Source organism: Apis cerana, linkage group LG9 (genome assembly GCF_029169275.1).
Source record: "Apis cerana isolate GH-2021 linkage group LG9, AcerK_1.0, whole genome shotgun sequence".
NCBI classification, from domain to species: Eukaryota; Metazoa; Arthropoda; class Insecta; order Hymenoptera; family Apidae; genus Apis; species Apis cerana.
In genome coordinates, this window is record NC_083860.1 from 9,159,911 (window position 1) to 9,173,779 (window position 13,869).

Here is a 13,869-nt window from a genome sequence, read left to right on the forward strand (position 1 = left end):
ATTTTTTTCTTTTTTTTTTTTTTTCTTTTTAATCTTGAGCGATCGTTATGGAAATTAAGCTCTCGTTCGTTCAGATTGTAAACACAGCTTCCGTTAAATCTAGGAAATCTCTCGTGAAGAAAGATAATAAAAACGCGTAATTAAATTATTGTACGCTCATTGCAAATATGGTTCGCGAGATATTCATATAATTAAGGAAAATTTATTTGTCTAGAATAAAAAATTACAACGATGGCAATTATCCGATTTGCGTAAACTACGTCAATTTTAAATCAAAAATAAGTATCAATTATTTACGATTGTTTATAATCTCTCTAACACACTTGTCTCTCTCTTGTTTCGAAAAATTCCATCTTTGGTTTATTTTTATTAACACGCGTTCCGTGTTTATTAAAATTACTCTTTGCACGACGAAATTTAATTAATTCCTCAATTAATTTATGAAATTCCTGGACAAAATTATTCAACTCCCATTTATAGTTGCCAGTTTCTTCTCATTTAAACGAACATTAATTACTACGTAATTGTTTATTTATTTGCTTCAATTCGATATAAGTTCGTTTATGAATTACAATTAACTGACACTCTCATGTATTAAATACGAACGAAACGTTTAATCTTTCATTTCCTCCTTTATTTTATCATTTCTCGAATAATTAATCCGAATAATATTATTTTTCTCGACAATTTCGCGTTAAATTCCTTTTAAAATCTAATCGTGAAAAAGAAAAACGAAAAGGGCAAAAAAGGAAGAAATTCATCAAGACTGAAAATATTAAAAAAAGAAACGTAAATATAACATTCTTTTTATATATCTGAATGATGATCATTTAACGCGAAACATATTTCCATTTAAATCTTTCTTCCTTTTATTTATCGAGAAATTACGAATAATCATGATCAATTTTCCACGAAATAATTTTCTTATCCCTTCCACAAGCTATGCTATGTATTCCACGAATACAGAAATATATATATATATACGGGAATGCATTTATTAAAACGAGACTTAATTTAATCCGTACTGTTGAGCGTAATGCAAAAGGTATCTGGTATCCGGTAAATCATTGGCTACGAGTGACTTGCAATTTCCGATCCAACGTCGAATCCCATTCTCTGCTCGGTGTGTCAATGTTCCGTGTAAGCGAGAAGTAAGATATCCCTGCACGCTCGATCTTGAATGGAAAATATTGCCGGGATCAATAATAGCAGAGTAGAGATCCGTGCCCGACTTCGGATTCATTGTCACTCGGTGTCCATCAGTCGCGACTTTTGTTACACGAAAAGATTTCGAGCATGGATAACCAGCATTATCCATTATTCCCAATCGTGGATCTATTCCGTATAAGCAAAAAAGGAAGGAAGGAAATAAATAAATGGAACGAAGCGAGTAAAAGTTTCATCGACTCGAACACTTTCGAACGCTCGTGATTCGATGGATGAGAGGGAATCCGGTTGGTGGATCGTTTTGTGGATCGAAAGGGAAAATCGGCGCGAGAGATGATGGATCCGGCACGGTCTCCCCTCTTTTGAGATAAGGGGCCAGATTTATAACGGGCACGGAATAACGAATTTTACCTGGCAAAGATTTGCAGCGATACGCTGATAAGATTAGCGATTGATAAACGGCTAGGCTACCCGCGTTGTCCGCAGCACCGACGAGTTTTTGCGCTCGCTTCGTGTCGATCGTGCGCGAGCATATACCTGGAAAATTGTCGGCTCGGACGCCCTCTCTGCGTCATCATTTATTATTTCGGATCCGTGCATCCCTAAACAGAAACGTTTGAAGAATGAATATATTCTCCGTATAAATAATCCGTAAATGAATATGACCAATCGATTGTTACGCGCTCGCTCGTAAGCTTGTGTTTGTCCAACAGTAACAAGTTTTGCTCGTTGAAATTCTATATTTGTTTCGTTTTTTTTTTTTTTTCTAATTTCCATTTCATCAAAATCCATATGTATTTTTTCACTCTTATAATTCCTTTCTCGCTGACGTTTTAAAATTAAATATCACGAGTTAGAAGGATAATACAAGATAATTTACCGCGCTATAATAAATCGAGTGCAAAATTTCACGATGTTTGAAGATTGAAAAAAAAAAAAAATAAAGAAAAATACTCACGTTCGATATGTGTGCTGCGTGGATATAGAAAAATATAGCCAGAGAGAGAGAGAGAGAGAGAGAGAGGAGAGAGATGAACGGCGAGATGCGACATGTTCGGTCGGCACGGTTTCCACTGGCGTTAATTTGTCGAAAAGCTGGGGAACACGGAGCGCAGCATACCTTAAGCACTGTGATGCATATTGTACCAGATCGGTGTTAACGGGGCGCGCGCCATCGTTGTTTAAATTGTTACATCCGCGGTGCTGTGTGCATGAATCAGCAATGCGAAACAGTAAATATTTCTCGGTATAAATTGTCGAAGTTCGCTGATTGCACTTCATCGTTCGATCGTTAATCACGAGCGCACGGATTTCTCTCGAAACAGAATGTAGTATCGAACTTACTGTCAACTTCTGACGAGTCGTGTGAAAATATATTGGAAGAGAATTTTCTGAAAAAGATGGGAAAAGTTTTGAATTTACGCAATGATACAAAGATGCATTTGCAAAATTATAAGGACGCGATGTTGCGAATGGCGGGAGGAATGTGCGTTATTGAAATAATACGGGATCGATGTGTATGTAGGTGAATTAAATAAGGGAGTAACGAGGCATTGAAATTTTAAAAATAGAAATAAATGAGATATTATAGTTCTAAGAAGAGATTACGATGAAGAAGGCAGATTGAAAATGATGTATTACGGAATAAATGAGGTACTCAAATAGAATTTACGAAGCTTCAATGTCTCGTTAGTGTTCTCCCTCGGTAGTGTTGTAATATTGCATAAAGGAGTACTCCATCCATATGAATATGTATAATAATCCGTGTATAACGATGACGATTTATATTCTTGAATATAAAAGAATGCCGAAAGCAAGAATCGAGAAAGGAATTGTTCCTAAAAATTACAAAATTTTTTATATATTAATATTTCAATTTAACACGAAAAGTACTATTTTGTATTTCTACTTACTTCGAGTGGAGTGTTGTTTCTATAGTTTCTAAAGTAAAGGTAATACAATCCTTAGTCGTGTTCCGACACTCGAGAATGGTATATCTGAAACTAGTTGCTATTTTAGTTCTTATTAAAAATCGGTAAAGAAGAAGGAAGAAACGTACGTTTCTTATTTTCTATATATATATATATATAAAACACTTGAATTAAAATTGAAATTTTATCATATTCAATATCCGATATACTTTAATTGATCGAAATTGGAGAAATATAAACAACTTCGTGAGGAAAATTGTAGGATTAAATTGATTAATGATTATAATGCACGCGAGTACGCGAGAAATCTGTTTTATCATTAACGATACGACACGAAGTACATGTATTCGTTTTCACGATAATTGCATTGTGAAACGATGACTGGCTATTTATATTAATTTTGATTACAAAGGATTTCTAAATGAATATTAATACGGGCGATAAAAGTAAATGAGCAATGAACACGATAATTTTGGATTCGCGATTAAACGTATATCGTGAATGTTGTACGACAATTTGAGAATTATTTTGATTCGACGATCAATCACGTTATTTAATACGTTAAATAATTATTTTCCAATGACATTTTTTTTTTTTTTTTGGTTTGAAAGTATCCTAAAATTTTTGAATGGAATTAAAGATCTAAAATTCTAAAAACGATCGAAGAAACTATGTATTAAATCGAACGTGTGTAACGTGTGTGATATGAAATAAATAAGATTTTTTTATATTTCTTTTATAATACGTTTATTTATAAAATAAAAAACGAAAGTATTTTTCGTCGAATATTTAAAAATTGAATGTTTTTTTACCGCAAAACTTCTACCAATATTTTTTTTATTCTCTCTTTACGAAGTTAGTTCATTAAAAAAAAAAAAAAAATTCTGCGTGATTTCCATTCGATCGTAGTACAATTGATTCAATTTATACCGTGTGAAATACAACAGAAAGCATGAATGGAAAAAAAAAATGAAATACGTAGGTGCGTGTAAACGCTGCATTTGCACAGCGAAATCAGTTTACAATGTTTCATCAAGCGAATAAACGAACTCGATTGCAGCTATCAATTGCACTTCAATAAAGCGAAACAGAAATAACATGTCGCAAAGATTAACGCAATTTCCAGCAGGAATATCATTATACCTTCTTCAAATTAAATGTAAATATAAATATGATTATTTTCTAAACTGTAAAATCGATTTCCACGTGCGAAATATAAGAATACAATTTTCCTGTTAATTATTTGTTTCAACGGTAATTTTTTTCCGTGCTAAGAATGTTCATTTCGTCGAAATAAAATTTAAATTGTTCGTTTAAAATTGCACACGGAATGGAACAGCGTATAATTCCATCATCGCGATACATTTTATCATTACTATCTTTATGGAGAAATGTATCCAGACTCGGAGCATATTTCGTGCCATTTTGTTAACCTCTTGACGACAGGTCAGTCGAGCATTCAACTTCCGGGAGCAGCTCGTGGATGAACTTTAAATATATGCAGATCACGTCATTGCTGTTGTAAAAAAAAAAAAAAATAAATAAATAAAAATAAAAATATGCAAACTTTATGAACTCATTTACCGGGAAAGAACTTCACACATAAAGTGTAAAAAGATTTTTATACCTTGAAAGGAAAATTAGATCTAACTTTATATGTTACAGAAATATTAGATTCAAGCCGGATAAATACGAAAGAGATTACTTTTTATCCCACAACAACATATTTGTTCTATCAATTCGAACAATTCGAGAAATAAAAAATAAAAAATAAAAATTAACCACTCGTATACTCGACAACACATACAACATATACAATTGTAATTTAAATTCCGCTCACGATAAAAGCGTACACGTATTTGTACTTACTTGTACTCCACAAATTTTATTTTTAACAGATTTCTTTCAAATTGTCAAACGTGTTTAATATCGATACAATAACAACTTCTAACGAAACGTTAAAATATCCTTTCAACGATTACAGAATAAGAATAAAGCGTGCGAATACAAAATCGTCATTTTGACATTCGTTAACGTTAATCGGTGTCGTTGAGAATAGCGAGAAGGCCAGGTTGTAACAAAGTAACATCGTTTCTCCTTCCGGTGGCTCCCGGGTGCATCTCATAGAACAGCACGAACAGCACACACGATAATCGCGTACCGCAAACGCAACAAGCATTGCGGTTGCGAAATACAACACGGCGCGTGACAAAATCGTGGCGTATCGGTCGCGTAGGGCGCGTACAATTAGGGTGTAATTACACTTACGCAATATCCTCTCGGTTTAATTAGTCCGTGATATCGTGCCGACACCGCATATACTTCGTACCGTTCCGTTCACGATGATTCACGATGATCCTGCGAAATCCATCGGATGATCGGTCACGCTCAACGTCGATCGCGATTATTCTTGGATGGAATGCATGAACATGAAGTAGGAGAAACCGATTCGTATCATCTATTAATTGAAAATGTTTCTCGATAACAACGACGGAGGATCGTGCGATTGAGGAACCGTTTATCGGAAAGAGAAAAAGTTTCTCGAGTATTATACTTGATATTTTGTAACATTGAAATTATGTTATTCAAGTAATGGAGGCTCTTTTCCTCTTTTTCCTCAATTTTTATCAAATTTATTGGAGAGAGAGGGACTCACCGACACGTACGTTTGGTTGATCACAATTACCAAACTTTTAAATCGGAATTTATACGGTGTCATGAATCTGTGCATAAGAAATAACAGCAATTTCTGAGTTTTGGCCGAGGTTGAGTACCAGTGTCCGCAATAGCTAAACGTTCGATAAATTCATAAGGAAATAGAAATATATCTTATCAAATGAATGTTTGTTTTAGAAACTTACGCCTTGAAGAACAAAGTTTCGCTGATCTCGTATACTTTTTGATAGGGTAATATTAGCATGTATATGATAAATAAGTATAAACTGACGAAAAAACAATATGCAAACATCATTCGTAGATTGTGTGGCAATAATTCGTTTTTCAACTAAAGGGATTGAATAAATTATAAGAAGAAATTAAAATTAAGGAAAATTTGTACATAAAATATATATAGAAATTATAGTTACTTTCAAGAGCAAGGCAGAGATAATTAATGTTCCCCAAATTATTTGAATACCCCCACATATAAGCATTGTAGAATTGTACTTTTCGCAAAATCTAAAATATACACGATTATAAGCGAATTAAGTTAATTTTTTCTTTGTTTATATAAACAAAATAAAGAAAAATAGACGAGAATCACTAACTTCAAATTTCTCTTATACAAATTCACGATATACACCAATCTTCTGTAGTAAATTAAATATTTGTCAATTTTTTGACAAGTAATTTCTGGTTCGTCGAATAAATGTATCGTTAAATATCTAACGAGAAGAAAATTTCTAAATAATTTTCTAAATAATCGAAACGAAAAATGAGTCTCAAAGCTTACCCAATCTTGTCGAATATTCCAATAATGTGCGTTAATATTATCGCGTGTAATACATCGATACCAACCTCCATCGAAGAAATTAACAATATTGCTATATTTAAATGTATACAAATGGGATAAGAATATTTTTCACGGTCGATAAAATATTCGGTTAAAATTATTCGATCAAAATAATTTGTTCTGTTCGAGGATGCGATCCCGTAATCAACGATTTGAAATATTTGGATTATCATCAATATAAAGGCCGCGAAGTAAGCGAATACTGAAACATAGATTACTGGATATCAGGAAATTTAAATATTTGTATAACGCAAAAGGAAAAATTAATAAAAAAGCTCACTTACGAAACATAATCTGACAATAATACGAACATTTCTTATACGTTCGTTTTATTATAATCTTTTCCGTTTCCGTCAATGTGCTCAAGTCGATCCTTATGTAATCAAAAAATTCCTTAAACTATAATGAAAAAATAAGAAAGAAAATAGGATAATTGATAAAATAATTCACACGAACTAAATCGTATTAAAAATTTCACACGCGATATATTTTCTATTATTTGATCTATTCCAATTAGACTACAAACGTACCTCTTCGATCTTGATCCAAATATTAATATATTTTATTAATATTAATGAAACGATCAGTATATTTGTAATTATCTGGCACAGCAGAGCGTAATTGATCTCATCGGTGAACAATGTGAAAATCTAGAAACATATCCAGACACTCGTTATTTAAATAATTTAAATACTTGATCAATTAGAATAAAATGATCGATCGCTACGTCTCATTTAAGGAATAAAAATAAAGATATTATATATCTCGCAATAACACGAAATCCATTTAACCACAACTACGATGTACAATCAACAATTTGATACAATAATTGAAAGAAAAAAAGAAAGAAAACAGGCATTGAAAATCGTACCTGAACGAGTAAAAAAGAAATTACGCACGTAACGTACACGATCCTTTGCATCTTGTTCGCTTTCGAATATTCGTAAGGCCACACGCCAACGAGGAGCAGATACAGTCTATAACTCTTGACGATGTTCGTCTCGTAGAAATCCATCACTGTTCCAAAGCCAAAACACGACTGCGATCGGTCGCGCGCCGTGTCTCGAAGATATAGTAAATATTTTGCCTCGAATTTCGCCTGATCCCGAGAGAACGACGATTATAATCATAAGGTTCATAAGATAAATACAGGTTGCACGATACACACGTACTAACACCTTCGTGAAATTTCTTCGTTATTTTTCCCCGACCGGGCAATATACGGCGGGTTATTATACTTTTAGCACGAACACCAGTTGCGGGAGATTGGTACACGTGTTGGTTACTTTGTTCCGAGGTGGCGAGAAATTTTTATGAAAACACCTTTGGTATAACTTATCATAATTTTATAATATTCTTCTTCCCCTCGCGTGCGTGCGTGTTAAACCTCCCTTGTCAAATCGATTCCTGTCCCCTCCCCCTTTGTGTGGAGCAATTATGTTTCTCTGTGTTTAGTTGTCACACTTGTTTGACAGGTACTGTGATGTGGATTTTTTTTTTTTTTTTTGAAATAAAGTTATTGTGATGATACTCTTCTTTTAAGGATGAGGAACAACGTGAATTTTTAGGTGGAGAACATTCGTTGTTTTCTCAATATAAATATGAAATTAAATTAACCAATTTGAAATGAAATTAATTAATAAAGTAAAGTGATAACGCGAAGGATCAATTGGTGGCCTATTTATTATGAAATAAGGTACGACAATTCCGTTTTCAATTTTATCAATGTTATTATTAATATTATCAATGTTTCCGATGCAGAATGTGTTTTTTCAAAAAAGAAAAAGAAAAAATATACGTTCATTTCGACATATAACACATGCACGTATATTGACGTATGCATGCAATTACGGCATATCGTATCTTTATTTATGATATTAATTACTGATGAAAATGATATTTTATTTAAATGCAATACATGCTCGTTATTTATGATTACAAGAATATATTATAAGTTACTAAATGTAATATCATATTATTTTCAACAATTTTTTATAATGCATAAGTGTAAATATTTGACAAACAGCTGAAATTCTATTGATGCATTTATTTATTCTTCATTGATCGCGATAACCGTGTATTAAAAGTCAGTCAAGTCATCTTTCAACACTATGACAATCAGAAAAACATGGTGCCAACATATATCTTTCATTCTTGTAACGATATTAACAGAATGAAACAAGAGAAGGAGAATTGCACCATCTTAAAATCGAACAATTATTAGGAAACCTGCTTTTAAATAATTTATGGAAAATACAAAAATAAAAAGAAGACAGTTTTAACATATGATTTTACAAACAATTATCTAATTATTTTTTTCATATAAATCCATTAAAGTAACTTTTACTGTCTTGATATCTGAGATATATCTACATGTCAAAGTAGATATAATTATTACAAAATATTGATTAATATTATATTGTTTTAAGTTCAAGCCTTTATCCGATCATCATAAATTCTCCTAAATTGAAACACTTGAATCAAAGCAAAGATCTCTTGGAATAGTTTCGAATCGAATCGATGAGTGAAAGTTCGAAACAATTGCAAGTGATCTGGAAATCCATCGAAGAAAAGAACTCTCTAGAAGAATCAATGAAATATTCCTTTTGAGTGTCTTCTTTTTATCTCAGTATGTAGAATCGTAATTACAAATCATGATGAGTATATACCTTACTCATCGATTCAAATGTTATAAAAAATACTTCTGAAATTCCTAAGTGATAAGATTTCAAAGTATTTTGTAGTACGAATTTAAACATCTTTTGTATGTAAACGGGTGTCTCGTACCAGCACGCGTTGTATCTAGTTGAGGAAAACTTGTCAAATGATCGATACAATTTCAAATTGATATATTGATCGTATTAAAAATTTACTTACGCACTGTTTAACAGAAACTCAGAGTGTTTCGTCAATTTAGTAGCTGGATAAGAATGCAGAAACAAGAGTACGTAGTTCTGAACAATATCTATCAATATGATTATAAGCTTTCTAACATGATTGGTTTTTATACATTCGTATACCTTCAAAGAAATTATACATCAATATGTCGATCGTAAAAATTTCAATCAAACCTTTACGTATTTCTATATTTACCTTGTAAAATTTCAATGTGAATATAATTGTTATTATTAAATATTGCATAACAATAGATATAGAATAATATGAATCCAGAAGATTAATATACCTTATGGATATATTATAATATAAGTATTAAAAAAAAAGTAATAATTTGAGTTGAAAAAAGCAAAATATAGCACATACTCGATGCATTTCCAATGGTGTTTAACTATATTCACGATTCGGTTTTGAAGTATGTATTTGCTATACGCGACGTTCATCTTTCGGATATCATCGAAAAGATGTTTAAATCTGTAACTAGATACACGATGCATTATACATATATTTTATCGTGATTTTATTCTACTTTAATTTTTACCTGGTAATATTAAATACTGCACAGACATGGTGCATGATAGTTATATAGATCGAATCAGTAGATATCAAAATAATCACACTAAATATGATTACGATGTCGATAAATACTATGAAAATATAGTAATCTATTTCGTTTAGAACGTTTACAACATTTATAAAATACGCGGAATAATTCATTGCGATATTTATTATGATAACTGAACTATAAACAATCCAAGTTGTCCCTATTATTCAAAATATTGTGAATATTATACGTTCAAAAATTAAATAGTAATTGTAGTAATAATTACAATGTAAAAATAACTTACAAATTAAATATCTTTCGTATAAATAACTACTACGACTATATTTTTTTAATATATTCATGTCATTAATGCATTTCAACTCGGCCCAATCTCGTTCAATGTTTGTAAATAATGTTTTCATCTAAAAATGTATTCATTAAAAGATCAAAGAGAAGCGTCGAAGAAATAATAGAAATAGTAAAAGATTTATAAATTTACCACATCATAATTGAAGGTACATGTATAATATTTAATTAACACGATAATATTTATCATTAGAATAATCATGCATCCTAAAAGTTCATTAATATTATTTTTACAAAGAAACATTATCCGCACCTGTAAAAAATAAATTTACAATTAATAAAAAGATATGAAAATAAAATAAAAATTGAATTTATTTAAATATTGTTATGAATATTTTATTTCTATTAAATAATAATTATGGTATTCTAATTTGAATATTTTTCATATTAATGCATATCTCCGTTGTGTATATTTTTGTATATTAACATTTATCATAAATGTGTAAATAGTTTAATAATCAGTAATAATGATTAATTAATAGTAATGAAGTAATCGAAGCTGATATGATTAGAAAGCATAATTAATTCAATAATCATCAATCATGGAATAATTAATAATATTATTAATTATATTATAATTGAAATAATAATACATAATAATGTAAAAGAAGATGTAAAAGAAATGTTTGTGGCTAAATTATTCTTTATTTTCCATAATTTTCTTATAACAATTCTTCTCGCACAATAATCTTTTCGATACTTTTATTATTTCTTATAATTTTCATTGTTTAAATTAAATTATTTTAATAAAAAAAAACAAAAGAAAATTGAATCAAATGAAGAATTTCGAACGAATTGAAAAAAGGAAATTACCTGATACACAATAATCAAAACAAACATCGCTTGAATAAACCATTTGCGAATTGTTTGTTGTTTACTATTGTCGAACGGCCACAAACCAACTAACTTCGAGTAGAAGCGAACGTATCTATAATAATAATTATCCAACATGTTCGCAAAACAAGAATCAATGACCGTTTGATGAACGAAACAACGGCCATGAAGTGTATTGGCATCCTCCACACGTATTACATAAATTATTCAACAAGTTTGCACTTAGGTAGATTTCTATGAAATCTTTACTTACCTTCTAATAATAATACGAATTCCAAGAAGGATATCATGTTTACGTAATTATGGTCATTTAATTTTCAAGGAAGATTATCTTTATTTTTCATCGAGACTGTCCATTTTCACACGTTTGATTGACAGGGTGAGATACGTGACGCAACATAATACACGAAACGTAGTTGTGTTGGTACGAGTCAGGGTGCGTTTCCATAAGGGGTGATTGCAACAGTCGAGTTTTACTTAGAATGGAAAGTCGTTCAAAGTGCAGCATCTATTGTAAAAATATTGCGTTGCTTCTTAAAGAATCATAATCGAAGAATTGTAATCGTCTTAAAATTCTAAATGAAATTAAAATTGTTATTGTAACACGTGGGGGGAGGAAAAAATGTATATTTTTCTAAAATCGTACGAGGAAAGGAATTTATTTTATTATAAATATTTGTCGCGAAACGAAACGTTTAAAAACAATAACCAGGGTGTGTCGTTCGAGGATTATTGTTATAAAAATTGTAAAATCGATAGCGGAACAGAATACAAGAATTTCAATTGAACCATTTTTCAAACGATCCGCGCGATTACTTGTTTTTTAAGGGATCCGAAATATCGTGGTTATTGTTCAGCCAAACGACAACTTGGAATCAATCGTGTATTCACTACACGGGAGGAGGAGTTTTTTATGTGGATTATTTTTTTCGAGAACAATGGACGACGAATGTTCGCAACGTGCGCGTATCCTGGCTTCGGGAATGACTATGTTTCACGTGGCTTTTTGTGAATCGAGGACTCGTAATAATTCGCTGTCAGCACGGACGAGTAACCCTGTTTCCGTTCCGCGTTCGCCCATTGTTTTCATCCCGTCCAAATTTATTTAAACTTTCACCCTCGAATGTCCACTCCCTAATAAGTTGCTACGCAGTTGTTGCAGTTACTGAACATTTCCAACATTTCATGTTTTTCTATAATTGTTACGTAGGAGAGGATAAAATCAACCGAAACGCCATTTTTCTTCCTTTCGGTAAAACAATCGTTTTATACAAGTGCTGTTCTCTTTTGATTTAATCTTTAAGAATTACCTTCTTTTTAAATTTCAAGCTCTGTTTCTTATACTCTCTTTTATATTTATTTATCAATACGAGCTCCATTCAAAAGCTACTTCAGCTGCTACTTCTCGTTTTCCTCTCCCTTCTCTCCGCTTCCTGAAATTCTTTCGTTGAATTATAATCCCGTAACAACAATTGGCAAGTGAAAAATGAACAAGAGCATGAGACGATAGTATCGCAGTGTACTAAGCCGATCAGAGAAGCGTTACGTGTCACAGTGAGCGGTGGCCGCCCAATCATCTCCATCCCTTTTCATTGTCGAAATTACAGCCGGCCTAATGATCCACAGGCTGGTAAATTCGCGTGGAGTCGTGTCAGCGGTTAATAATTGAAATATCAACGGGCCAATGAATCCCTCCGATGCGAGACCGAGAGGCGGAAGCGTGCGCGCGAGTTTCGTCGAGGAACGCGGCGCGCATCCGGTCAGCGTCCTCTAGATACCTTCCGGTCGAACGAAATTTACCCCCTCCCTTCTCCCCGGATATGAATTGCCACGAGATAAACCGTGTATATATATATTTGTGTGTGTGTATGTGTGTACTTTACGAAATAAACTTTGAAATGAGTTTAAAATTGTGGATTTGTTAAGCGAACAAATGAAAGATTTCGTTATTTTGACGAGACGTATGGATGAGATGTGTTCGCAAGACGGTTGTTTGTTAATCTTGGAAAATTATATTTGCAGAAACCTCTGACTTAATTGCGTGCCAACCACGATTGGGATGATCGTTGAAACGTGGATTCGTGGATGAATAGATCTCCCTAGATTTGATTTTATAGAGATTTTTAATGCGAAATGTAATTCAATTATTCGAAACGAATCGGATATTGTGTGTATCGTTGCAATCTTGGATTTTATTTAATTTATCGTGCGAGCTTTATTTCGACGTATTGCTAGACGAGATGTCCGACCTGTAATAAGGTATTTCCGCTTTGAAAATATTGTACACGTTATTTATACCACTCTGACTTATTTTTTTATATACCATTGCTCCGGTACATATTATTCAGAAAAGGAATGGAGGTAAAATTGAGGCAAAACGGATCTAAATTGGACACAATGGGAACGATGAAGTTATCGTTATATTTAACAAGATAAAATTTTACATCGTTTTAATGCGATCATAGTTGTACAAGTCCGCTTATTGATTGTGGGATGACCGTGATTCACTCACCGAAATTATAGAGGTGTTGGTATCGTTGATAGATGAAATTATATACGTATATGTAAAAGTCATGCATAATTATACATGCATGTTGGTTAAATATTGCAATTCCATTATT

At 32.1% G+C, this 13,869-nt stretch overlaps 2 protein-coding genes across 7 annotated transcripts in view; one reads left to right on the forward strand and one right to left on the reverse strand.

Moving 5' to 3' along the window:
* Window positions 1-13,869, forward strand: part of LOC107993573 (neuroligin-1) — a 278,033-nt gene that overhangs the window by 180,083 nt on the left and 84,081 nt on the right. The gene's annotated exons all lie outside the window — the stretch shown is intronic.
* On the reverse strand, window positions 338-7,662 carry LOC107996418 (uncharacterized). 2 transcript variants are annotated; one of them, XR_003699039.2, is made up of 10 exons: window positions 7,481-7,662; window positions 7,140-7,259; window positions 6,894-7,008; window positions 6,550-6,811; window positions 6,365-6,481; window positions 6,185-6,275; window positions 5,960-6,102; window positions 5,755-5,887; window positions 5,367-5,556; window positions 338-4,614 (listed from the first exon to the last, which is right to left on the reverse strand). XR_003699039.2 is itself a non-coding variant. In XM_017054479.3 (9 exons), exons 1-9 carry the CDS (start codon window positions 7,622-7,624, stop codon window positions 5,503-5,505), a joined length of 1,179 nt encoding a protein of 392 aa, XP_016909968.2. In that variant the 5' UTR covers window positions 7,625-7,662; the 3' UTR covers window positions 4,957-5,502. The 2 variants fall into 2 exon arrangements, 1 of the variants encoding a protein (XP_016909968.2); XM_017054479.3 differs by lacking the exon at window positions 338-4,614 and having other exon boundaries at window positions 4,957-5,556.

Bases quoted from the DNA above. Each gene is read 5' to 3' on its own strand.
- LOC107996418 (XM_017054479.3), bottom strand. From the start codon at position 7,624: ATGGATTTCTACGAGACGAACATCGTCAAGAGTTATAGACTGTATCTG. The intron at 7,009-7,139 runs GTACGTTTGTAG...TTTTCATTATAG, and splicing joins TTTGGATCAAGATCGAAGAG to TTTAAGGAATTTTTTGATTA. The intron at 5,557-5,754 runs GTGAGTCCCTCT...TTCAATTAATAG, and splicing joins TCAACCAAACGTACGTGTCG to ATGATACGAATCGGTTTCTC.